The sequence below is a fragment of the Tachysurus vachellii genome, chromosome 5, assembly GCF_030014155.1.
Source record: "Tachysurus vachellii isolate PV-2020 chromosome 5, HZAU_Pvac_v1, whole genome shotgun sequence".
In the NCBI taxonomy this organism is placed as follows: domain Eukaryota; kingdom Metazoa; phylum Chordata; class Actinopteri; order Siluriformes; family Bagridae; genus Tachysurus; species Tachysurus vachellii.
The window spans coordinates 18,397,717-18,424,489 of NC_083464.1; the positions used below are offsets into that span (position 1 = coordinate 18,397,717).

The 26,773-nt window shown below is 37.3% G+C and overlaps 1 protein-coding gene across 4 annotated transcripts in view; it reads left to right on the plus strand.

Moving 5' to 3' along the window:
- The first annotated feature begins 6,404 nt into the window (after positions 1-6,404).
- plppr5b (phospholipid phosphatase related 5b) overlaps positions 6,405-26,773 on the plus strand; it is a 48,369-nt gene continuing 28,000 nt past the window's right edge. For 3 of the 4 annotated variants that reach the window (XM_060870153.1, XM_060870154.1, XM_060870155.1), the window contains exon 1: positions 17,549-17,927. In XM_060870153.1, the coding sequence (XP_060726136.1) occupies positions 17,697-17,927 (231 nt within the window). In that variant the 5' untranslated portion in view covers positions 17,549-17,696. Of the gene's footprint in view, positions 6,447-17,548; positions 17,928-26,773 lie in introns of those variants that run through there. The other variant, XM_060870156.1, reaches the window with a different exon arrangement.

The following is a 26,773-nucleotide window of genomic DNA, read 5'->3' on the forward strand; positions in this document are numbered from 1 at the left end:
TGTGACCTGTTGATGAAGATACATTGCTCATAAACACCAACCTCTTATGATCGTGGCAATTTCAGACAGGCATCTTTAAAATTTCTTTACAGCTGCTGATACTTATAAAGGCTTTTCATACTTGAAATCATGATGCCTGGGTCATTCTAAACTAAGTAATGTTTAATTGTCTGTTTCATTACTGCCTTAATGTTTTTATTTGTATGTTTGTGGTATCAACAACGTGACTTGATAAATACATTTACATTTGCAGCATTTGGCAGACGCCCTTATTCAGAGTGACGTACATAAGTGCTTAAATCTCTATCATTGGATACATTAATGCTGGCTCACTAGGTTACATACTTAAGATACCATGAGTTTAAAACATTGTTCAAGTTACAAAAGTGTCTTTTTTTTTAATAAATGCAAAAGATAGGGAAAGAAGTGCTAGTTGAAGTGTATCCTGAATAAGTAGGTCTTCAACCGCCGTTTGAAAATAGCCGGTGACTCAGCTGTCCGGACCTCTAGGGGAAGTTCATTCTACCACCTTGGTGCCAGAACAGAGAAGAGTCTTGTAGTATACTTGCCTCTTACCCTGAGATATGGTGGAACCAGTCGAGCAGGGCTGGTAGATCGGAGGGTGCGAGGTGCAGTGCGAGGAGTGATGAGGGCTTTGAGGTAAGAGGGAGCTGGTCCATTTTTGGCTTTGTAGGCCAGCATCAGTGTTTTGAATCTGATGCGTGCAACTACCAAAAACCAGTGGAGGGATCGCAGCAGCGGGGTGGTATGCGAGAACTGTGGCAGGTTGAAAACAAGCCAGGCAGAGGACAAATTATGTTCATAGGTAGACCTGCCAGCAGTGCGTTGCAGTAATCCAGTCTTGAAATAACAAGAGACTGAAAAAGTACTTGAGCAGCCTGTGAGGACAAAAATGGCCGAATCCTTCTAATGTTGTAGAGAAGAAAGCAACATGAGAGAGTCACATTAGAAACATGAGAGGAAAAGGACAGTTGATTGTCATGGTTAACACAAGGTTGAGAGCTGTGGCTGAAGGGGAGATCAGATCGTTGTGCAAGGATATAGCAAGATCATGACCTGAGGATGAATCACCTGGGATGAACAGCAGTTCAGTTTTGCTAGGATTGAGCTTTAACTGATGAGCAGTCATCCATGATGATATGTCTGCCAGACATGCTGAGATCCGATCAGAAGCTGTGGTATCTGAGGGTGGGACATAGCACATAGCAGGTTTAAATAATGACTTGACTTGCACCTTTATTTCAGTAAGTAAAAAAAAATCACACAGATCTGCCTATATGTATCCGAGCTGATATTATTATCCTTCACAGCTTCCTAATCTTTTTTTTTAAGTTTGTTGTCTAGTTGACTGGCGTTTTCACATGACATGAGACACATGCTGTGCAATTTCTGTCTTGGTGTCTGTTACAAAGCATCTAGATGTAAGGTTATAACACTCTATGGTTTCAAACTGTACACATATAGCACTGCTTATACCATTACAACTATATCATAGATGAGACATTTTAAATTATGTCCCCTTGCATTGTTTCTCTCATTTAGTAAATTTTCTATCATTATATTCAATTAACGACTCCTACCTCCCATGTCACAAACTATTCAACCACCTTCCATCCAGGAAGAGATCTTTCCACAAGCCATCAGACTCCTCAATAACTGAACTGAACTGTACCGACTACAATCCCAGATAGCAATTACGTTTGGGCCACATGTGGGTATTATCTGGCACATATGGCCTAGATGTGGCGTGGCTATACAGATATGGGCCAAATTGTGGCTATATTTGTTTTGCCATAACTTTAAAATCGGCGGGAAATGCTCTCTTGGTTCACAACTCATTTTGAGGTATATATACATACACACATGCACAATCAACTGTATGGACTGCACACCAAATACACACTCTTCCAATTCACATCCATGTCTATAGCACCATCATATCAAACTGTTTACATGCATTTCAGTTGATTGCTCTTTTGCACAATACTTTACAATACCTCATGTAACTGCTGCTATAATACTAATGTGTTCATTCCAGTATTTCTGCACATGCAATACGGTTGAACATACAGTATTTACACTGGTCGGTGCTGTTTTTGTGTATTGTCTTTTGTGTATTGTCTTTTGTGTAATGTCTTGTATTTTTTGTTTGCACTGTCTTTTGTTCTGCACTGTCTTGTTTGTTTGTTTTGTTCTGCACTGTCTTGTTTGCTTTGTCCTGCACTGTCTTTGTCCTGTCTTGCTCTGATTGCACAGATGCACTTTTATGTGGCTAGGACTAACTTACTAGGCTCTTAGCTCTGTCTTTATTTTATGTAGCACATGGTACTGGATATATATATGGTTGAAATGACAATAAAAGCTTGACTTGACTTGACTTGACTTGAGATACAGGACCATTCGCACCCAAACCCACATTAGTGTATGTTGGGGTTAAATCTACACCACTTAAACACCAAACCCTTACACAATACTGACCTGTTAAACACCAAACCCTTACACAATACTGACCTGTTAAACACCAAACCCTTACACAATACTGACCTGTTAAACACCAGATACTTACCTCCATAATAACATGTTAAACATCAGATACTTACCTACATAATAACATGTTAAACACCAGATACTTACCTACATAATAACATGTTAAACATCAGATACTTACCTACATAATAACATGTTAAACACCAGATACTTACCTACACAATAACATGTTAAACATCAGATACTTACCTACATAATAACATGTTAAACACCAGATACTTACCTACATAATAACATGTTAAACATCAGATACTTACCTACATAATAACATGTTAAACATCAGATACTTACCTACATAATAACATGTTAAACATCAGATACTTACCTACATAATAACATGTTAAACATCAGATACTTACCTACATAATAACATGTTAAACATCAGATACTTACCTACATAATAACATGTTAAACATCAGATACTTACCTACATAATAACATGTTAAACACCAGATACTTACCTACATAATAACATGTTAAACACCTGATACTTACCTACATAATAACATGTTAAATACCAGATACTTACCTACACAATAACATGTTAAATACCAGATATAGTATACATCATACTCTACAGAAACAGCTCATTTACAGAACGAAGACAGAACGAAGTTGAATAACAGCCTCATCTCTTGTGCTAAACACCCGTTTTTCATGAATTGAAAAATGGAACCACATTTATGCGCATTTGTCTTATTTTTTTTCAGCCATGTTGTCTGGACACAAACAGAGTAAGAACGCAGGTGGAAAACGACGCATCTTGGCGGTGTAGATGTCCACTGAAAAGACATTTGAGTGCTGGATCGTGAGTCGTGAATCAAACGAATCAAATTGCTCGAACAGGAAGATACAACTAAAGCAGGAATTCAAATAATCGATTCAGTAAAGTGAATCACAATCCTAAGAATCGGTTCGAACGTGCGCATGTGCAGTATGAAAGTACAAACTTTCAGTAGACACAAAGTAAAACCCGAGATAATGAAGAGTTAGACTGGAAATTCCATCTTCTCCTCTGGTACATGAGATGTTGTTGCAGCACTAACACTTACTTGCTAAGAAGGTAAGACTCTAACCTACCTTGTCAGGTGATAGTTTATACAACCATGTGGTTTGGTCTTGGTAAATGCTGTATTCTTTCAAAACAAATGGTTTATTTATTTTTTTTTTTTTGTTTGTTTTTCTGCTCTGACACACCTAATCGTCCTGAGTTGATTTGGGTATGTAAAATGTGCAGAACATGAATAATTTACAGTATATTTACAGTACATGCCCAAATGTTAGTGGACACCTGACCAACACACCCATATTTTCAGATTTTTAATTCATTCCAGATGTAGCTTCACCTTGCTGTCATAATAACCTCCACTCTACTGTGAACGACGTCCACTAGATTTTGGCATGTGGTTGTGGGGATTGGCTCATTCAACCACAAGACCATTAGTGAGATCAGACACTGATGTCCAGTGAGGAAGCCTGGGGTATGTTCAATGTTCCAGTTCATCCCAAAGGTGTCCAGTTAGTACGTTCTGCACTCCATTCAAGTTCTTCCACTTGAACCTTGGCAAACCGTGTCTTCATCGACCTCACATCATGCACAATGACATTGTTTTGCTGGAATAGGTTTTTCTACATTAGTAGATTATGTGAAGGATTATGTGCACCTTGGAACCTGGAGCTGTGACATGACATGATAATGTTGAATATGTTTTATAAAATGTAGACAGTTAAATGACATTTTCTGGGAAAATATAAATCAGGGAGTATATATAGGGTCGGTGACACAGTCACTTTAAAGTTAAAGCACTTCTAAACATTTAAAATGTAAATTTTTATTATTCAAGTAAATGACTTGAAATGATTTAATTCTAAAGCATAGTTTTTTTTTAAATTAGCTTACAGATTATATACAGGAAGACTGTAAATGTACTGAAATGCTTTATGACTGTCTGCATCATAAGTGTCTCCCTGATCGCAACAGACATAAGAGTCCATTGTTCAGATGGCCGAGGTCCTTGGCTGTTTTTTGGTACTACCTGCTGTAGGTCAAATGCAGGTCTGGAGATCTCACCTATCCTGTTTGGCGCTGTTCCAAAATCATGCTGTGATGCTTCTCAAGTGCAGGTGTAAAAGGTCCTTATCACCTTAGAGGGCAGCTTGAAGTTCTTTAGGTGTTTAAGGTGGTAACAATGTTGATGGGTCTTTCATACCAGGGTGCTGTTGTGATAGGACCATGAAAGATCCTGCATGATGTGAACACAGTATACCGATGTATAATTAGACAGTACACTATAGTCATGCAGTTAGCTTTGATCTTGTGTTCTAAATGAACAGCCTTGGTGTTTTACAGTCAGATGCCTTTGAATGAAAATGAAGAGAATTAGAGCACTAGAATTAGGGCATAGAGTGATGTTACAGGCAAAAACAGATGACATTATTTTAGAATATACAATTAAAATATGAAAAGAGAACACTCAGTAATGTTGTTACTGTAAATGGTAAATTGTACTGCCACCGCTGCTACTGTTTCTAGGGTTGTTTTTTATATTAATGAATGGATCAGTTTAGCATATTTTCCAAGCATAACATCTACTATAAATGGACGACAAAAATAGTTCATGATATTAAGTGGCAGACAACATATGTATGTGCAGTATTCACTGAAATCTTCTGTTGGTTGCTGTGTTACAGAATTTTGACAAACGTGCTGTCAACAGACACAAAGCTGAAGTAAAGCCGAGTATTAGACTGGAGAAACTTGCCAAAGGTAAGACTTTAATACACCTTGCCAGGGCATACTGAAGGAGTGTTGTGTTATTTGAAACTACAGTAGGTCTTAGAATATATTCTTCCAAACGAAACTTTGCATTTTGTGGTTTCCTGCTCCGACACACCACTAATCAGTTTATTTTCCCAAAATTCCTAAGTTGAAGTGGGTATATTACAGCACAGAAAAGATTATAACATGCAGAACATGGGATACTCCAGGGCCAGGTTTGGAATCCTGTGGCTTAGATTTACAGTGATGATATTAGAAACAGTATATGACCAAATGTTTGTGGACGCCTGAGTTTTAACCTCCATTTACGGTTAGATTAAACAGTTAAATTGTGTCTTCTGCTATAAAAGGACTATAAAAATAATTAATGGTATTGAGGGGCACATTAACACAGTAGATAGTGTTGGTGTCTCACAGATCTAGTGTCCATGGGTCTTGTGTTTTTTTATTTTGTACATTTTTCAAATGTACATTTTCTCATTGGCACCATATAATTTGCCATTTTTCCCCCCAAATGTATTTATTTCTGCTTTCCTTAATATTTTGATGCTTGGCAATATTGTATGGTCACAATCATGGCAATAAAGTACTTTGAAATTGAATTTGAATAAAGAGAGATAAATTGCGTACTTAAACTGAATGAATAAATGAGTGATTAATAGATGACTGCATTGTGTATACTGTATGTATTCTGAATACACTGTGTTTCAGTTTTGGATAAAGATGGCCACCTGGTGTTTAAGTTCCAGAAAATTATGTTTACTTCTCTTGCACACTTTCTTCACTTAGTGTGTGTAGTGTAATAGTGTGTGTTAAAATGAATGTACATGTTGGTATAAATTAGTGCCTAAAAAATAAAATAGTGCTAAATATAATAAGCAAAACATTGCCATTTGCAAGAGATGGAAATACAGAAATGTAAAAGAGTCACAACATTATTTCCTAAATATCAGTGAAGTCACTAAAATGTGGTAATGGTCTCCATCTAGTGTTTTATCCTGGTAATGTTCTTCTCTTTCAACATTTTTTTTAGGTTGTTCAGGGGAAGATGCAACCTGAAGGTCATCGCATTGAACTCTATGCTTATTTTGCTCTGGAGGTAAGACATTGGTGGGTAATAACACAGTCATCAGTTTGCCTTAATGAAATGGAGGTAATTAGTTTCACAACCTTATAAAGGACAGTAGGCTCAGCTTTAATTTCCTAACAAAATTATTTGGTAATTAATTTTTCAGGACACAGCTCAAGACACCAAACTGTAAGTCTTCTGTGTGAGAGTTTAGACACATTTGCTGAAAGAACTGGGATTTGTAATGGTATCAGAGTGGATTGAGCTAGATTTGGAGAGTGAATTTCAGCTGAAAGTTGAGAAGTTATTATTGTTTTTAATAAAGTGTCAGTTAAAAGTAATTAATGTACAAAAACTAGAGGGTAGATTGGTCTTGTTCTGTAACTACAAGGCCAAAGGTTTCTTCCAAACGATCTATTTCACTTTTCTTCCCCAACTAGGTCAATAATATATTACATGGGCAATCTCTTGTACCAATTTTACTCTGTATCTTTTGTGGGATTTGAACTTGGGTTTCTATGGTTAGAGTCCAATGTCCTAAAGATTACAAGGAAAAGCAGCTCTTTAGGATGTGAATATTAAGTATATTTTCATCTATGTTTATTGCTCTGTGGATTATAAATTCCAATTAATGTAGATTGTGTACTGAATTGTAGTCTTGTTCTGCCCCAACTAGGCCAACAGAATCATGCATGGGAGACCTCTTGTACCAATTTCCCTCTGTAGCCTTCTGTGGGATTTAAACTTGTAGCTCTGTGGTCAGATTCCAATGTCCTAACCACTACAGCAGGAAAGCACCTCTTTTAGCCATCGACTATTAAGTATATTTTGACCTATGTTTATTGCACTTTAGCTTATAAATTACATTTAATATAGATTGAAGAGGGGCACGGTGGCTTAGTGGTTAGCACCTTCGCCTCACACCTCCAGGGTCGGGGTTCGATTCCCGCCTCCACCTTGTGTGTGTGGAGTTTGCATGTTCTCCCCGTGCCTCGGGGGTTTCCTCCGGGTACTCCGGTTTCCTCCCCCGGTCCAAAGACATGCATGGTAGGTTGATTGGCATCTCTGGAAAATTGTCCCTAGTGTGTGATTGCGTGAGTGAATGAGAGTGTGTGTGTGTGCGTGCCCTGCGATGGGTTGGCACTCCATCCAGGGTGTATCCTGCCTTGTTGCCCAATGACGCCTGAGATAGGCACAGGCTCCCCGTGACCCGAGGTAGTTCGGATAAGCGGTAGAAAATGAATGAATGAATGAATAGATTGAAGACTTGTTCTGTCACTACTAGGTTAAAGGAATCAAGCATGGGAGACCTCTTGCACCAATTTCAATCAATAGCCTTTTGTGGGAGCTTAACTTGGGTCTCTGTGGTCAGAACCCAATGTCCTAACCACAACACCAGGAAAGTACTGAGTTAGCCTTTGACTATTAAGTATATTTTGATCTATGTTTATTGCTCTATGGATTGTAAATTACAATTAATGTAGATAGTGGACTGTAGAGGGGTCTTACTCTGTCACTACTAGGCCAACAGAATCATGCATGGGAGACCACTTGTACCAATTTCCCTCTGTAGCCTTCTGTGGGATTTGAACTTTGGTCTCTGTGATCAGAATCCAATATCCTAACCACTACACCAGGAAAACACTGCTTTCACCTCTGACAATTAAGTATATTTTGATTTATGTTTATTGCTCTGTGGATTACAAACTACAATTAATATAGATTGTGTACTGAAGCGTGGTCTTGTTCAGTCACTGCTATGCCAAAAGAAGATTACATGGGAGACCTCTTGCACCAATTTCATTCTCTATCCTTCTGTGGGAGTTGAACTTTAGTCTTTGTGGTTAGAATCCAACGTGCTAACCACTACACCTGGAAAGCTCCTCTTTAGTCTGTTACGATTGAGTATATTTTGATCTATGTTTATTGCTCTGTGGATTATTAATTATAATTAATTATTAATTATTAATTATAATTATTATATAATTATAATTTAGATTGTGTAGTGGTGTTCTGTCACTACTAGGCCAAAGGAATCATGCATGGGAGACCTCTTGCACCAATTTCATTATTTAGTCTTTGTGATTAGAATCCAATGTCCTAACCACTATACCAGGAAAGCACTTCTTTTGCCTTTAACTATTAAGTATATTTTGACCTATGTTTATTACTCTGTGGATTATAAATTACAATTAATATAGATTGTGGACTGTAGAGGGGACTTGTTTTGTCACTACTAGGCCAACAGAATCCTAGTAGTGACAAAAGCTTTCTGCGTTATTTGAACTAGTGTCCCTGTGGGCAGAATCCAATGCCCTGACCACTACACCAGGAAAGCACAACTTTAGCCTTTGACTATTAACCAAATTTTGATCTATGTTTATTGCTCTGTGGCTTTTAGATTACAATTAGTGTAGATTGTGTACTGTAGTGTGTTCTTGTTCTTTCACTTCTAGGCCAAAAGAATCTTGCATGTGAGACCTCTCGCACAAATTTCAGTCTGTAGCCTTAAGTAAGTGGGATTTGAACTTGGTTCCAAGTGGCATGCGTCTAATGTGCAAAGCATTACACCAGGAAAGCAGAGCTTCAGAATTTGAAAATTAAGTTTATATGTTTGATGTATGTTTATTTCTCTGTGACATAAATTTTTAATTGTGTACTGTAGCATGGTCTTGTCTTGGTTCTGTCACTTCTACCCCAAATAGGTTTGTTTTGCTCTGTTTTGCAGAGCAGCGCACTTGCACCAATTTCACTCTGTAGAATTTTGTGGGATTTGAACTTGTGTACAGAGTCCATTGTACTTACCATTACACCAGGAAAGCATCTTTTTAGTATTTGAATATGTTTATTGCTGTTTAATGTTTATTGCTCCGTGGCTTATAGATTACAATGATGTACACAAATTTAGTCTTTGGCTAAAAATAAAAAAATATATATAGGTAATCACCCAAGAGACCACCAGATGGCATACATTTACTCTTTGAGACTGGCAGTGCCATTGAACATTTTTAATCTCTCCACTGTAAACATCTCTTGGTAGTAGGAGGTGGCATGATTTTCTCAAAATATATGACATGATTTTGACAATTATTATTATACAGCAAATATATCAGCTGTAACCATGTATGTAAATGAGATGAGTGCTAATAAGGTATTGTCAGTGGATGCAAACACTCTTGACAGGCCACATTCCTACTCTCCATTTGTTGGCTGATGCTAGTGGTGTGAAAATTGGGTTGGAATGTTACAGCACAACACTTTGGTATTAAACGAAATACAGAATTTCAGTTATGATTTAGACTCTAGGTCCATGTTTCAAATACTAAATCTCATGTACTTGCTCATATCTAATATTGGATCTGCGCTTCTCTATGGATGTGTAATTTGGCTATTCCAAATCTTTGCTCATGTCTTTGCTTTGGTGTTTCCTAATGCATTTTGTTTTATGTAAAATGTACCGCATGACCTATGTGTGCTCTAAATAAAGTATGCTAGGAATTAAACAACATTACTGTAGCAAACTAAGCCATGAGTGAATTGAGGGAAGGGGAGCAAACGTGTCCGGTCCAGCTTAACAACATCGTCATGTACTGAATAAAACAGTGCCTATTACTGAAAAGTGACTTAATGAATTAAATGAATGTGTGAGGCAAGTGAGTCATGGCTACTCTTGCTGTCTCATGCATAAAGAGTGTTTATCAAGACCGATTTTTACTAAATGTGGCTAATCAATCTCAATCAAAAGAAGACAAGAAACGTTACTGTGACTGATTATTAAACCATCTGGTAAGATAGATATTTGCTTTAAAATTTGGGAGGACACACAGAGCTTGTGGATGAAATGTAAGATATGATTAGATTTTTTCTGGTTTTTGCTCAGGATATAGGATTGAAGGTGTGCCAATAATTAGGTCATTTAAAATGCATGACTTTTACATGTAAATTAGATGACTAGGAAAGAAGACAGTCAGAGAAGCTAGCATCAACCAAAAGGCTGATTTGTTAAGTAGGACTTTATGGCTAACAGAAGAAAACATATGCAGCACACAATAATATCAAAGGTACACGCGACACAAGATTTTGTCGTGAAATGAAACTAATGTAGAACTTTTTGGCATGAATACAAACATGGCTCACCACCAAAACACCACCCTGTCTGTGAAATATGGAGGTGGAAGCATGTTGTTGTGGGGATGTCTCTTTATCAGTAAGAATTTGTGAACCTGTAAAGATTGAAGGTAGGATGGATGCAGGAGTGGACAATAATATTCTGAGGAAGAACCTGTTGAAATCGGACAAATTATGAAGCCAAAGCTAGTATGGGGTGGCTTGCTAAACAGCAAAGAGACTGTTGCCTTTAATCAAAAATCTATGGAATTATTTGAAAGTTGCTGTCCATCAAGAAAAAACAACCCTTTCCTAATAAAGGAGAACGTAGAAGATCTCCAAATCTGGGTGTGCCTTGTGGAGAGTTACCCAAATTACTGTCAGGTATTGAATCTGGTAGGTATATACTAAGAAACATTTCATTTATATCACTCTCTCACTCATTTTCTACCGCTTATCCGAACTAATTTGGGTCACGGGGAGCCTGTGCCTATCTCAGGCGTCATTGGGCATCAAGGCAGGATACACCCTGGACGGAGTGCCAACCCATCGCAGGGCACACACACACACTCTCATTCACTCACACACTACGGACAATTTTCCAGAGATGCCAATCAACCTATCATGCATGTCTTTGGACTGGGGGAGGAAACCGGAGTACCCGGAGGAAACCCCCGAGGCACGGGGAGAACATGCAAACTCCACACACACAAGGCGGAAGCGGGAATCGAACCCACAACCCTGGAGGTGTGAGGCGATACGTGCTCACAACTAAGCCACCGTGCCCCCCTTTCATTTATATCAATTACATTTTATTTATTTATTTATTTACTTTTTTTTAGAATTTAAATTAATTTAATTGAATGTTAATAGGATCAGACAAAACAAAATCCATGAAGATTTACAGACCCTTAAAGTGAATATTTTTTGCAAGGGTATGTATTGATTTTTTATCCATTGTTACAATTATTTCATTATTCTTTAATCATTTGGTTGACGAATGCTTAATGCACAGATGACTGAAGCTACTGGCGTTGATGTAAACTTCTGTTGTTTTACAAGGACATTCAGAAAACTGAAAACCTACCTAACTGGTGACATTTATAAATATTCTAGTGAATATAAAGCTCAGGTTGTTTTTTGTGTGTGTGTGTGGATGTGTGGGTGTGGGTGTTAGAGCAAGCTTTGATTTATGGCTTGCTTTGAATTGGCAGAGCTTCATTAGAGGTTGTAGACAGAATTTAATATTCAGTAGAAGACTGCATTTTTCACATGTTCGTATGTTTTCTCTCCACTTAAACCCAAGCCCTGATTAAATCTCTATAGAACAACGAAGTGATTCTAAATTTAAAATGAAATGTAATAATTTATTGATTATAGGTATGCAGCCCACTCTGCCAAACAAGTTGTCAGTTTGGAAAAGGTTCAACAGCAGCAGCTTGTAATCATACATTTGTGTGTGTCAGGACATTAATAATGAAATGATACCTTAAACAAAATTATGTCAAAAGGCTATCACAGTTGACAATGAAGTGAATTTTTGAAGTAACACTGAGAGTCAAAAACATACAGTTATCCAGCATACACTCTAGAAGCTCAATTTTAGACATACTGTAGTTCAGCTGTCTACATACATGTACAGCAAAGCTAGTAGCATTAATCAGGGTTGCTTTTTTTAGCGAAATGCTTTAGGTGAAATGGTGTCACGGTGTGGCTGTGTCACTGTGACATGCATACATTTTTTATGTACAGACATTATTCACTCCATAACCCCTCTTTCAGTCCTCAAATCTCTGAACATACTGTATCTTCTAATAAATGGAACAGATTATATGCCCTGCCTTACAGAAGATATTGGTGACCACAAACTATTTTAAAATTGTCTTAAAACTGTGACCCTAGCAAGCCACAATGAACCATCACTAACTGTCCTGTCTGCTGCTTCTACCCTGAGAATGGGACAACTCCATTCCTGCCCCAGTGGGCTTACCTTAATGCTTGTTTTTTTGCCACCAGGCAATAATAATTTTTATTAAGTGACCAAAAAATTGTGAGCAAATCAATGTAATTTAACATGTATGTAGTTATGAATGAGAACTTTGTCAGAGCAGCGGATGTTTTTATGGAGACTAAAAGACCCTAATGCGAGGATAGCTAAAACACGATTTATTAAACGTAACATAACACAAAAAAACCTGGAAACACTGGATAAAAAGAAAACCAAAACGCAATGAACAAGACAAAGACCACAATGACAATACTATGATAAAACAAACACAAATACAAATATAAAATAAAGACAATTAGACACATAAGGAACAGGTGTGCTGAGGCGGGAAGGAATAAAATGTCCGGGTTAAATCCTGACAAACATGATGTGAATGAAATCTGCCCCTGCTACATCTATGGATCAGCTGCCATTGCTGCTCAGCATGATGGTTGGTTACTGTCCATGATGCTTGTTTTGTTACATAGTCTACAGTTAAATTGTTAAATGATCTGAAGTAACTGATTAAAAACAAGTTTAAGCATATTAAATGTGGTGTAATAAATGGCAGGCTGAGTGCAAATCAACTCCTTACATATGCAACATAGAGATTTTAATGCTCACATTAATTCTCTAGCTGTTCTGACATCTCTCTGTTGCGGCCTGCATAAAGCAAATAGACATTCAGTGGTAAAGTGAAGAGGAGCTTTTCATTCTTAGAAAGTTCTCAGATGATGAGGAAACTTTGTAAGCTTCTGTTCTTAGTTGTGACAGAACAACCCGAGGAACATAAACACTCAAGAAAAGCCTAGAAAGACCATCTTTGTGTTACATGCAGTACAACAGCTCTCCTTATTTCAAACCTTGGCAACCTTCAGTAATCTTGAAGTTTACTTTGCCACAAAACAAAAAGAATTTACACTAACATCAGTGGGTCATTACGATCAATGAAGTATGTGATTAAAATTGTGTGTGTTTAAGTGTATGAGTCTTAAAAATCACAAGTTGGATTAATAAATTGAATCCAGCCAAAATTTGAATACTAGTTTATTAATCTGCGGTTTGCTCACTGGTTAAGGCTCTCGGTTACTGAACAGCAGGTTTCGGTATTTAAGCATTAATCTGCCACTTCTAGTCCTTTGAGTAAGGTTCTTAATCCAAGCTGTATCATGGGTGACCATGTGCTCTGACCCAAGCTGGTATATATGAAGGAAGAATTTCACTGTGTTTTAATGTATATATGAAGCTTCATCTAAACTTGCTTATTGTGCATTACACTTCAGGATCAAGCTCAGTGCTCAGTATATACATCATATACATTCACATATCAGTTGTCATGGCTCAATTCTTATTTTAGCCAGCATGTAACCCAGACGTGATTTTTTGTGGATATAAGCCTCTTTCGAGTGTGGTCATGCCATCGTGATATGTTCAGTCAGATGTCTTTTTTATGTTACAAATCACTACACAGGCAATTATCGCTGTAGGCCCCTCATTTACACACACATCTCTCTCTCAGCACACATGTGCCAATAATAGCTGCAAAAACTGTGAAAGTTAACCATCAGATCCTTTTTCGTCTTTGCACCTGATGAGGTGATGAGATGCAGCCGACCTGCAGAGCAAATTGTCTTTGTGTCGAAGATATATGCAATAATAGATCATCTCAAAAGTGTGCCAGTTATTGTTGTCGAACAAGTCTTAAAAATGCATGCAAAGATTATTTAAGGCAAAAGTCTGTTCACAATCAGTGACGTATATGAACAGATATGAACAGCTGAAGAAGGGAAAAAATCTGATACTTCAAAGCAGAATGATGTTCACTAACATGCATACTTGTAACTTACTCGTTACACTCTGACAGGAGACACCATTTATAGTGATAGCATCATAAATACTAAATACTTTTAATTTACATGTAAATGGAGATCTTCAACAGGCTGATGAGTTTTTGAATGCATATAAACATCTCAGAATCTACATTTAATTCAATGGAACTGACAAAAACATTTGCAAGTAAATTTAGCAAACTCTTTATATTAAGGTTTTTTCAAAATATATAAACATAAATAGAAAAGTCTGTGTTAATTTTTTTACAGGAATCTATTAAAATCTTGTGAGTCTCCCGACTTGCACCATGCTGTGAAAGCTGAGCTTGTTGCAGTAGCACTGATTATGGACAGCTCTCTTCTTCTGCTTGCCATCCATACTTCAGTATTTCTCAGTTTTTCACAAACATTTTCATTAAAGCAAAGTACACAGGATCCCTTGAACTCTCTCTGAAGACCGAGGCAAACATTTCTTATGAAATGTGACTCACGCTTGAAGCGTGCCACATTTAAGTTTCTCTCTGTAGTTGTGTCTTTTAATAAGTTCTCTTTATTTACATATTGTGATGAAATGACACATATAGAAAGAGACCTGGCTTCAAGGTGTCTACAGCCATGGCTTGCTTGTTAAGCACAGGACACTGAAAAGGCTTCATTTTGTAAAAAGCTTATTCTAGCTAACTTCTATTCTTTAATTAACTCATTTTCTTTGATGACAAATATTGTAATTATTCAGCTTTAGTCCTGCAGGGCTTTCCATTAAAAACAATGGCCTGTTTTTTCCACTAACAAATGTTCATTTAACATTGTTAGACACTCTGGGAATGCCTTTAAACATCACTTGTTTGTTCCTGAGCATTTTGCGTGTGTGAATTTTCATGTTCTTCCCACTCGCCCATGCGAGTTTCCTTATGATTCTCCGTTTTCCTTTCACCTGCCAAAAACATTATATCAGATGGGTTGGCTACTCTCAGTTGTATGTAGAAATGAGTTTTCCACTGTATATGTGCATTACCACCTTGTGCCCAATGCTATTGGGATACACTCTGGATCCACCATGACATAGACCAGAAACTGAAGATACTTGAATTGAATATAATTGAATTGATGATAACATGACCTAGTGATCTAGAGAATATAGCAAGATCTAGATCTAGAATTCTAGTGCCAGAGCAACCAAAATCAAAACCAAAGTGATAAGGATAGGATGATAACCAAAGTAATATTTTAGGATGCTTGCTTAGGATGAATTTAGGATTGTTCTTGTACTTTAACACTATATTATCCATATTGCATTCAAATGGCATTTTTTCTTAGGAATAACATTCAAAACGTCATTTTTATTTTTTAAAATAATCCAAACAAGTAGTAAAAATGATAAATCATTAAATACTTATAATAATAATAAATATATAGGACCAAATACAGCAATATTTCGTGTGCTGGTGAAAATGTCACTTATATTTAGTTTCCTGCTTCCATTCTGTATTTTTATTCATATTTAATTCACAGTATTGTTCTGAACTCACAATTAATTCATAAATACCTTAATAAAGTTGCTGATTCCTGCTCTGCTTTGCCCATACTGAGACAATGTGACGTAAATAACAGCTTCCCAATTAGCATTGAGCAGAGCAGATGTGATCTCTACACTTGGTCTACACTAAATCATCACTCCATCATGCTTTATGCCTGCTCAGTTAATGAATCTCTACTCTGTTAATGTGAACATCTGGGAGTGGGACAGGAAAATTTTCAGTTGTATGAATGATTTTGAGCAGAGTGACGCCCCTATAAACACCTTCAGCACAAACACACTATAACACTGGATATAGGTAAACACCGAGATTAAACAAGATCACTCAGGTTTGTCTCTTATATTACAAACTGTAACTAAAATTAATAAAATCCCTATAGGGATAGAACTAGTCAGTGGTGGAAGAGTACAAAACACTGACCTGAGTAAAAATGCATCACTGTAGTAATGATAAAGAAAATAACACAAGTATGAGTATTCACATATTGCGTTTTACATTTGTACAATTTGCAAACTAATTTCAAAATGTTTTATATCTGAGAAGTACATTTTTGTGTACTAACATTAGAACTGAGTAACTGAGCATTGCATTTTGAAAAAATAAGTAAACCGCTGACGTGAACACCATTTCAATTTTCAACACTGTATACAGAAAAATAAAGTCAATTGAAAGCATCATACATGTTCTAGCTACACACATTTAGTTTGAGCATGACCTATAGGCTGTGGTAGCACTTAGATATTTTTAACATAACAAACAATCGCTATTATATCGAAGATTGACGTTGTACATCTATTACAGCTTGTCTGGCTCACTCAGATGTCTAAAAGCAGTCAGTTTTCCACAGGTTGGATATTGAGCTGTGAAATGCCCATATCTGCATGAGATTTGGCTCACATAATTTGCAGATCATTATCACACTGTTCATTTGAGGCATTTAAAACTGAAGATACCTGATGAAGTGTGCCAGGGATGATTATCTGTCCCCACAGTCTCAGATATTGCTACTGCAGACAAAAATTCATTTGGCGACTGAAGCAGATTCTCAAAAAGGTTTCATTACAGTGAACCATGTCCTGTTTCGAGCACTGTAACTAGAGTACATGTAGTTGGTTACCTTCCACCCTTGCAAATACTGTAACTGTACATAAGTGGGTGTATTTTAGTTTTACAATGAGTTGTTTCCCTTGTCACTGATACCTTTTCAAAGATTTTTGCATTCATTCTCATCACTATTTGCTATTCTGCTAACTCATTATGTTTATTTATTTATTTATTTTGCTCTCAGTATTCCACAAAAAAGCTCTTGTTGAGTTGAATTGTGTGTGCCAAAGCAGCGAAAACATTTAAAATGTGCAAAACAGAGGGTTCTCCTGGACCAGGGTTGAAAATCATTGCCCTAACACATCAGTCATAAGGTTTAGTAAGTGCCATAACAGTTTATCTCTCTACAGAGCAGCTAATCACGGCTGGTTTAACGGTGTAATGGTTCATGGAGATGTTTAGGGATATGAAGCAGACGTTTGATCACGAAAGCAAACATCTCGCGCTTACAGGTGACTGACTGCATGATCGCACACGCGCTGCGCCGCACTCACGTCACTTTCCGTCGTCATCCTTTGATCAGCGCGAGCGAACCTTACAGCCTGGCACAGAGCGCGCGCTCGACAACGCGGAGTGCGATGGGTCTGATCTCACACCCGCACGCCAGCCTGATGCGTGCAAACGGGCAAACCTCGAGCCGAGATAAGAGAGAGGAGAAGCAGGAGTAGGAATGAACACGACCGTGCTATTCTATCTCAGCACTGTGGACCGGTAAATGCTCTCAGGCCAATCTTTAACCACCATGCTCTATTTCCAGCTGGTGATCATGGCGGGGACGGTCATGCTGGCCTACTACTTCGAGTACACGGACACCTTCAACGTGCACGTGCAGGGCTTCTTCTGCTACGATAGCGCGTACACGAAGCCGTACCTGGGACCGGAGGATGCGAGCGCCGTCCCGCCCGCGCTGCTCTACACCGTGGTGGCCGGTGTGCCCACACTCGTGGTGAGTCCAAAATACTTTCAACAGAACGTTCAAAAATAGTCATTTTCATCTTGAAACATTCTCACTTGCTGTATGAAGGTATTAGATCTGATCCTAGTCATGCGCACAGATCTTGGAGATGCGTATTTTGTGATTTTCTCATCCATCCGCGTGTTGGAGTCCATATTAAAACTCTCTATGTGTCTACAGTATGTGACTTGAATAGTCATTTAAGTGACACATTGTATGTTGCAGTTGAAAACGTTGTTTCCTTCATAACATGGTGTTAGTGTAACTTTTTTTAAGTAGAAGTACTGTTATAGAGACCGACACTTTTTAACCTTTCTCAGTATGGGTATGAATGAAGCTACAGTACATCTACAACAGCATAGTGTACAGCTACTTCTATACAGTTTTATACTATAGTTTCTGGTGTGTATAACCGTACATTATTATTCCACATCCCAGCTTTAGATTCTTTGGTATAATTACTGGCACAGTGCTACACATTCAGCGGTTGTGTTGTTTTCAGATGGCTATAATTTAGATGTATATAATTCAGATGGCTATAATTTATAAATCATAAAGATAGTTGCTTGGTTTTGTTGTTTTCCAAAATGTAGTTGATTGAATTGTTTCTTGTTTCTCTAAGCACACTATAATAAATGAAATGTATGTTGTATAGTTTAACTGTTTTTTTTTGTTTTGTTTTTTGTTTTCTTGTTTTTTTTCTTTGAAGGCTAGACATGGACTCATCAGACACTTTATTAGAAACTAGCACTGCTCCTGCTCATCCATGCAATTATCCTATCTAACAAGCGAATCTTGTGTCAGCCGAGCAACACATGAAATCATTCAGGTTTAGAGCTTGAGTTTATGTTCACATTAAATATCTGAAGGGATGTCTCAGTGACTTTGGTTGTTGGTGCCAGACTGATTTGAGAACTGCTAATCTCCTGGGATTTTCACACACCGCTGTCTCTAGTGTTTACATGAAATGATACAGAAAAAAGCATCCAGTGAGCAGCAGTTCTGTGGGTGGAACCACCTTGTTGATGAGAGAGGTCAGAAGCTAGAATGATTTTAGCTGACAGAAATGCTACAGTAGCTCATTTAACCAGAATGGACAGCATTTTGCCAAAGCGTTAGATGAATGGGCTGGAAAAGCGGAAGACTTCTTTGAGTTTGCTTCGATCAAACAAGCCAAGAACAGGAATCTAGGGCGCAGTTCCATTGATCCTGGACAGGTCAAGATCGGAAGATGATGACCAGGTGATGTTGTCTGGTTTCACTGCCACCTATAGCCTCAGGTTTCTGTTATTAGATGTGGGTAGAAGCCCATGTCATCTGCTTTTGTAGCCCATCACCCTCAGGGTTCAATTTGCTATGCATTGTAAAATGCTTTTCTGCTTACCGCAGTGGTAAAGAGTGGTTATTTGAAGTACTGCAGACTTCCTGTCGGCTGCAAACAGCCATTGTCCTTGAACTTCTTTTATCAACAAGGTGTTTCTGCCTGCATAACAGCTGCATACTGAAATCACATTTTCCTCTATCCTCATGTTTGATGTGAGTATTAAATAAAGGTCTTTACTTTTATCTGATTTTATCTCCTGTCTTTCATACTTCTCTCTGTCATCTGTGTATCACTAGTGTATCACTAGTGTTGTTTTAGTAGGGTATGTTTTGTACTGGGACATTTTTGGGATTTAAGACAATTTCCATTTATGCATCATGTTTTCTAACACAATACATATTACTATAGTGCAATCCATCATAAAGCCAATGATTATCAACATTTTAAGAAATGACAAACATTGATATGTCTATAAAGAAAACATCCTAATGCCACATATAATATTTGTGTCAGGAAAAAAGCTTTTGAGTGATAGATGCCATGACGTGATTGTGCTGATTGAGTGGAGACCAAGCCTTCTTTAATGTTGCTGAATTTCAGATAATCCAGATGTGGATATAAAAGAGAAAAATAAACACATTATCTCTGCGTTTTTCTTTTACAGTTTAAGAGATGACATTTTATAGATTCTGTTTATACAAAAATCTAAAAAATGTTTTATGTGACCAAAATGTCTGCCTCTATTGTCTTGCCTTAAGCACTGGTCTTTGAAGTACTCCTTCAAAATTTCTCTGTCTGCCCTTAAGAGTTGAATTAGTAATAGAGCACATTGCTTTGTGCATTGTGAAATATATCTTCCTTTGAGCACTAGTGTGGGCTTTACAAGACCTGATATGTGCATTAAACAGAGGCTTTGTTTTATGAAATGCATCTCTGCAGAAAAGAATCATTAGTGAAGCTCGTGCTTGTTAAAAAAATGACTGAAGGATGTGCCTGCTGATATTAAGCTCATATGGTTCTGAGTAAAACAGTGCTATTGGTTTACATCTACTCACAGTTTGTCTATGGCTGGTAAGTGTCATGTGTGTATAAATAATTTGTTTAATATGCACTCACAGAGCACTTTATATTTCTGTCAACCTAGAACAGAACGCAAAATGAGGAGAAATGTAGCATATCAGTTTCTGCTGAAGCACACAGTTGGCAGGGTCAGAATTTGGTGCCAGCAGCACAAGGCTATGAACCCAACCTGCCTTGTGTCAACAGTCTAGGATGGTGGAGGTAGTGTAATGGTGCGGGGGAATGGTTTCTTGAAACACTGCTTGACACACTCACAACATTCAGTTCAGAAAGATAGCTTCACCACATGAAGGATCTCACAGAAAGCTTCACGATACAAAGGATGACGCATGCTTAATTAAGTCGTTTATTTGGCGCATTCACTATTCAAGTCTCTGTGTAAGTTACTATAGAAACCGTCTGTATTACTGCTATACACAGTCATGCAGGTATACTGTGATTTTGCTATCTTTATCAGCTTAGCTTTTCTTGTGCTGACTTGGCATAGCAGTATTACTGCATTATGCACTTTAAAACCAGATTTTAAAATTCATTTTCCAACCACTGATATATATATATATATATATATATGAGTAAATCATCTTTGCTCAACATATAATATTCTGACTCACTGAAATCAGCACACAGTATTTTATTTCATAGTGGAAACCAGTGCCTGAGATGTTGCAAACAAGTGCAGAACTAAAGTTTATTCTGTGTGAAACGTTGCATCGTGTACAGGTTTAGTGACTTTTTTAGCCAGCTTAACTGTGCACATCACTAATGTTCAGAGCAATTTTTCGAAAATCGTTGTACTTTTGGGAACGCATCGAATTATGAAATCAGGAGACAGACTTACCCCCTGTAGGTGATCTTAAACTAACACTATCGAGCAGACAGCTGACATGAACAGACAAAATAATTTAGTGAGTGCATCGTGAGTTTTCCCGAAACTAGGGCAATCTGACATCTGACACACTAAAGAGATTCACTTTGTCTTGCAGGCAGAGTAGGTCTGAACTATTTCAATTGTGTGTATTTTTCTTCTAATTGGTTGGCACAGTTCTCCGGTCTATGGATTTTGCTGAAGTTACTTTTATAAACCGTTAGAAATAAACTAAGTTAGAAACTGTTAACTTCCATTTTTGTTTGTGTTAGTATCAGAAAATTGTTGTTGTGAGTTTGTTATTCTGTCACTTATTCTGTCTTATTTGTTGTTTTCCAGTTTTACAATGTGCCATCACATGAGCTGCTGCTGATGCATGCATGCATACATAAAGTTGAGCTGAAAATAAACAGTCTAACAGCCTGAAGGGTGAGAGGCATATTATGCAGTATAAATATTAATGACTGCTCTTGTACTTTTTTAAACTCCAGGAAAATTGATGAAAATCACAAATTTTTAGCTTTAGATTTAGGGAAAATGCACACGTAAAATATAACCTACATGTTATGTTGTTAAATAAACAACTGATTATTATTTACATTAAACTAACCTGTAAATTCAATTCACAGTGATTATACTAGAGTCTGGTTATGATTAAATTTGTTACTTTGCCATTTCATTTGCCTTATGCAAAGGATCAGTAATTTAGTGGTCTCAGTGGTTTGAGGGCAACTGAAATTTTATCCCATTCCCCCTTTATAAAAGTAATCAGAGAAAAACTGCCCAGAGCAGTATGAATGTGTGCAGTGGGCTTAATTTTTGAAGAGCGTAACAGTTTCAGTCCTGCAAAGTGAAAAGAGCATCTAGGTCGGCCTGATTGATGAGCTCAGTATGTAACAAGCATGTTTCAAAGCTATACCCGGATGAATTCAGTGCTGGTGGAAAATGGGAATCCAATATGTGACTTTCCCTTTGTTAGTTTCTGAGAATGCTGTGTATATTTGCACCTGAGATCAGGCACACTGACAGATGTTCACACGCATCAGTTCAGTTCTCAGGTCTTAATTGTGCTTCCTGCGTGCTCGGCAATGCTTGTTCTAGATGCAGACTCATGGTATGAATAACTTGGCCAAGCAAAGAACTGAGTGATCACTGTGATCTAAGCTTAATTGGCAGTGTTATAAACATAAACGATGCATGTACATCTATGTGTAATTTGCTTATTTGAATATAAAGTAGGTTTAAGGTCTTATGATAAGGCTGGCTGCACATTTAGCTAACCCCAACAGATGTACCTCAATCATATATATATATATATATATATATATATATATATATATATATATATATATATATATATATATATATATATATGTCAACAAATTTTTAAATTAAGAATTTCAAGTATTTTTGAGTATGTCTGAGAAGTAAAATAAGTCTAGAAGTATGTCTAGAAGTAAAATAAGTTTTATCCTAATAAGTTAATAAGTACGATAAGTTATCGTAATAACTTTAATGTTGAAATTATGAGTGCAAAAATGTTTGTAGCGGTTCTATGCCATCTTCATGATCTCTAAGAGATATTATCCACAATAACCCCATGTATCTCTTGGCTGTCTAGATAGCTAGATTCCAGCAGTATCCGCAAACTTGGGCAATAAGGCATACAATAAAATAAATAAATAAATAAATAAATAAATAAATAAATAAATAAATAAATACTAAAATTAATACATTTAATTTTTCTGCCATTCTCAACAATTACATTTTTTTCAAATATATTAATGAATGATGTTTTTTAATGATTTAATGTTATGGAGCATCACAAGGCTGTAGACTTTAAGATGGATTTATGCTATGTTTTTGACTCGTAACTTCAAGAGAGAGAGGGAGGTTGGTGTGTAACAACTAAAGCTAATCTAATGTACAATATAGTGTTAAGTAATCTATATAAACTTATATAACATAAAGAAAGCGCTTATGCTCAAGACGTCCGTATATTTTAAATAAACAGACAAAAACCTTCACATATCAATGATTATATGCTGTTTATTGGTTGGTCTGTGACAATATGTGACTAGGTTGTCTAGGATTAGGTCTGACTTGCATGCTACTGAATAAGTGTCACAACTGTTGGATTTTGACTGAAAATTATCATAAAGAATAGTGATTTATTTTTTTCTGTAGAGTTTGACAATATTATAATACAATCGCACAAGCAGAGGTAATACACAGGGTCTGTCATTTATCAACACCGAACGCAAAGAATGTCCGTCTGCCTTCTGACTATGAAACACTGCAAAGAGGAGACACATCACAACTAATATGGTAAAAACAATTTACCATAGCAAAAGTTAGGTCAATGCATCATTGTGTAATAATGTAGTAAATCCGATCATTTAAAAACAATAGTGAGTAATATCAGGAAAACAGCAAAATAGTTTATACAGCATGTCTTTACATCATTGATTCTAAAGACTATATTTACTAACACACAATTACCAATTAATGACATTTAGACTCATACATTGCAAAATGTATGTAAAATTTTTTTTAGTATTTGTACTGGAGCTCCTCAAGGCTGTGTGCTCAGTCCACTGCTGTTCACTCTGCTGACTCACGACTGTGCAGCAATGCACAGATCGAATCATATTATCAAGTTCGCCGATGACACGACCTTGGTGGGTCTCATAAACAAGAACGACGAGTCAGCATACAGGGAGGAGGTGCAACAACTAACTGCCTGGTGTAGAGCCAACAACCTTTCTCTGAATGTGGATAAAACTAAAGAGATGGTTGTGGACTTCAGGAGAGCACAGAGCGACCACTCTCCGCTGAACATCTATGGATCATCCGTAGAGATCGTCAAGAGCACCAAATTTCTTGGTATTCATCTAGCGGAGAACCTCACCTGGTCACTCAACACCAGCGCCATCACCAAGAAAGTACTGAGCACAACATACACACACATCATCTGTATGGACTGCATAGACCCTCACAAAACACACACACTGACACATCACACTGTTTACATGCTGCTTACAATCCATCAAACTGTGTACATGCTGTTTTGCACACTTTTTCTGCTGTTTTTGCACATATTGTACAATATGTCAGCCATTTCGCACATACTATACAATATTTCAGTCATTTGCTGTTTTTAGCACAATTCTATATATTATCCCAAGGACCTGCTGCTAAGAAACTGTGTTCATTCTAATGTTACTGCATGAAATAGTTTGAACATTCAGTATTCACATACAGTAAATACACTGGTCGGTCGGAGCTGTTTCTTTTACTGTTTATTGTCTTTTGTGTATTGCAATTTTTGTACTTTTTGTATTGTCTTGTAACTTTGTGTCTGCACTGTCTTTTGTCCTGCACTGTCTTGTCTGTATTGTTTGTCTTGTCCTGCACTGTTTGCACCAGGATGCAGAGCTGCACTTTATGTGGCAAAGACTACTTACATGTCCTTAGCCCTGTCTTGTTTTATGTAGCACCCTGATCCTGGAGAAACATTGTCTCATTTCACTATGTACTGCAACAGCTATATATGGTTGCAATGACAATAAAAGCTTCTTGACTTGACTTGGAAAATCTGGCCACCATTAGTGATACACAATATTTGTTTTCTAATCCAGTTATTAGTGTAATAGTGTACATTTTCCATGTACAATGCAACATAAATGCTTCTTGCTTTCAGTTAATCAGTATCTCTCACTCAAATCTCTGGTTTTTTGGAACAATTAATGGAATAATTGACATGTTATTCAAAGACTTATAGACAGTCATGGCCAAATCTAGTGGTGTTAAATGTTGGTATTCTTAATGAATTTATGTGTTTCTCTGTAAAGTTGGACAATCAAAGTATTCCTACTTGCCTTATATTTATATTAAACAAAAGAGTTTTGGACAGCGTGTTGTTGAAATCATCTGATCCACATGAGATTTTTGGCACAGGTTTTACACTGGATGACCTCCCTGACACAGATCTGCCATTTTATCCAGGCTTGGGACCAGCACTGAGTTATCCCCTCAGTGGCTGGGTTGTTTCCCTGCCTGAGACTCGAACCCTGTCTGTTTTGGTGAGAGCATGGGATCGTGCTGCTGGACCTCCAGGGACATAATGATTACAGTAATGATTAAAATATCCTCAAACCAAGAAATGTATATGTACTGTATGTAGGAAAATGTGAAAGGAATTGAATGCTTATTCATGATCATTCTGAACAACTCAAACAATTGTGATTGGGAAATTATTTAATGATTGTGACAGTCCTGCTGCTGTGAGTATTTCATGGACAATAATGTTAACAAGAATGGTTGTCTGGTTGTCCAGTAAGAAAGCAGAGTAGAGCCTGTGAAATATAAGTATACAGGATTATTTTTTTTTTTGGTCAGAACTCAAATTCTCAAGCACCTTGATGGTCACGCGATTGGAGCTGACGTGTCATGTTAATCAAGCGGCTGCCAATAGAGGAGGTGATGGAGTCTTTTAGACTTAGTTCTCATGCAGATTCCCCTTTTGTGTACAAGCTGATTTGAAGTCACTTTCACCTACATGTGCTGACTGTTTAAAGAATGATGGTGCCTACTCATGCTTTTCAATTCAACTTCTTCTATGTCATAGAATCATTAAAAACCTTTCTCGTTCCCTCTCTCTCGCTCTCGCTTAATGAGCTTTAAAGTGGAATGTGAAGTGTGCTGTAGCTTGTATCTCAGTGTTACATTTCATTAATCCTCCTATCTTATTCATTTCATTTTCTCTTGCTATTGTACCTGTCAGTCAGATCTTACTTCAGGGTGGACAGATTCGATAAGGAATATAATAATCTGATGAGTTACCTGCTTCTCAACTCAGGTAGTCCAGGTAAACTTTCTGGTAGCTCCTGTTTGGGAAATAGTAACTGCACAAAATGAACTTTTTGAGCATAGCCAACAATCAGTAAAACAGTTGTTTCATCATTATAGTCTTTTTATATGTCTTGTATTCTTTATGTAGTGAAGGATTTTGTGTCTAGTTCTTTCATGCATAATCAACACATGACATTCATAAGTCTAACAAACCTAACAATTTGCCAGGAGAGACAGATAAGAAGAGAACTCACCAAAATCACTAGAACAAGAAAAAGTGAACAGAAGAATCTGGGAGATTCTACAACCTCAACTAAAGATCAACAAACTGAGTAGAGGAATGTAGAGGCATGGTCCTTTCTCTAAATGTCTGTAGGAATTGTTAGACAATTTGGCCCGTTCATTTAGAGACTGTAGAAAGTGTGGCTTGGTCCTTTCTCCTGATGTCTGTAGGAATTGTTGAAGAAACAATTTGGTCCGTTCATCTTGAGACTGTAGAAGCTATTGAAATAGTTTGGTACTTGCCTTTCCATTGGCTAGAGAGCCGTCACAGAGCCGAGTCTGAAGTCACTATATACGTTTCACGTTTCCCAGCAACTTTAGCGCAGCATCGGCAAACACAAACCCAACATCAACAATGGCGGATGTTGCTTTACTGTTAATGTGCATGGCTTTGTGAACCTACATTGGCATGCAAACGCGGCGAATCCAACG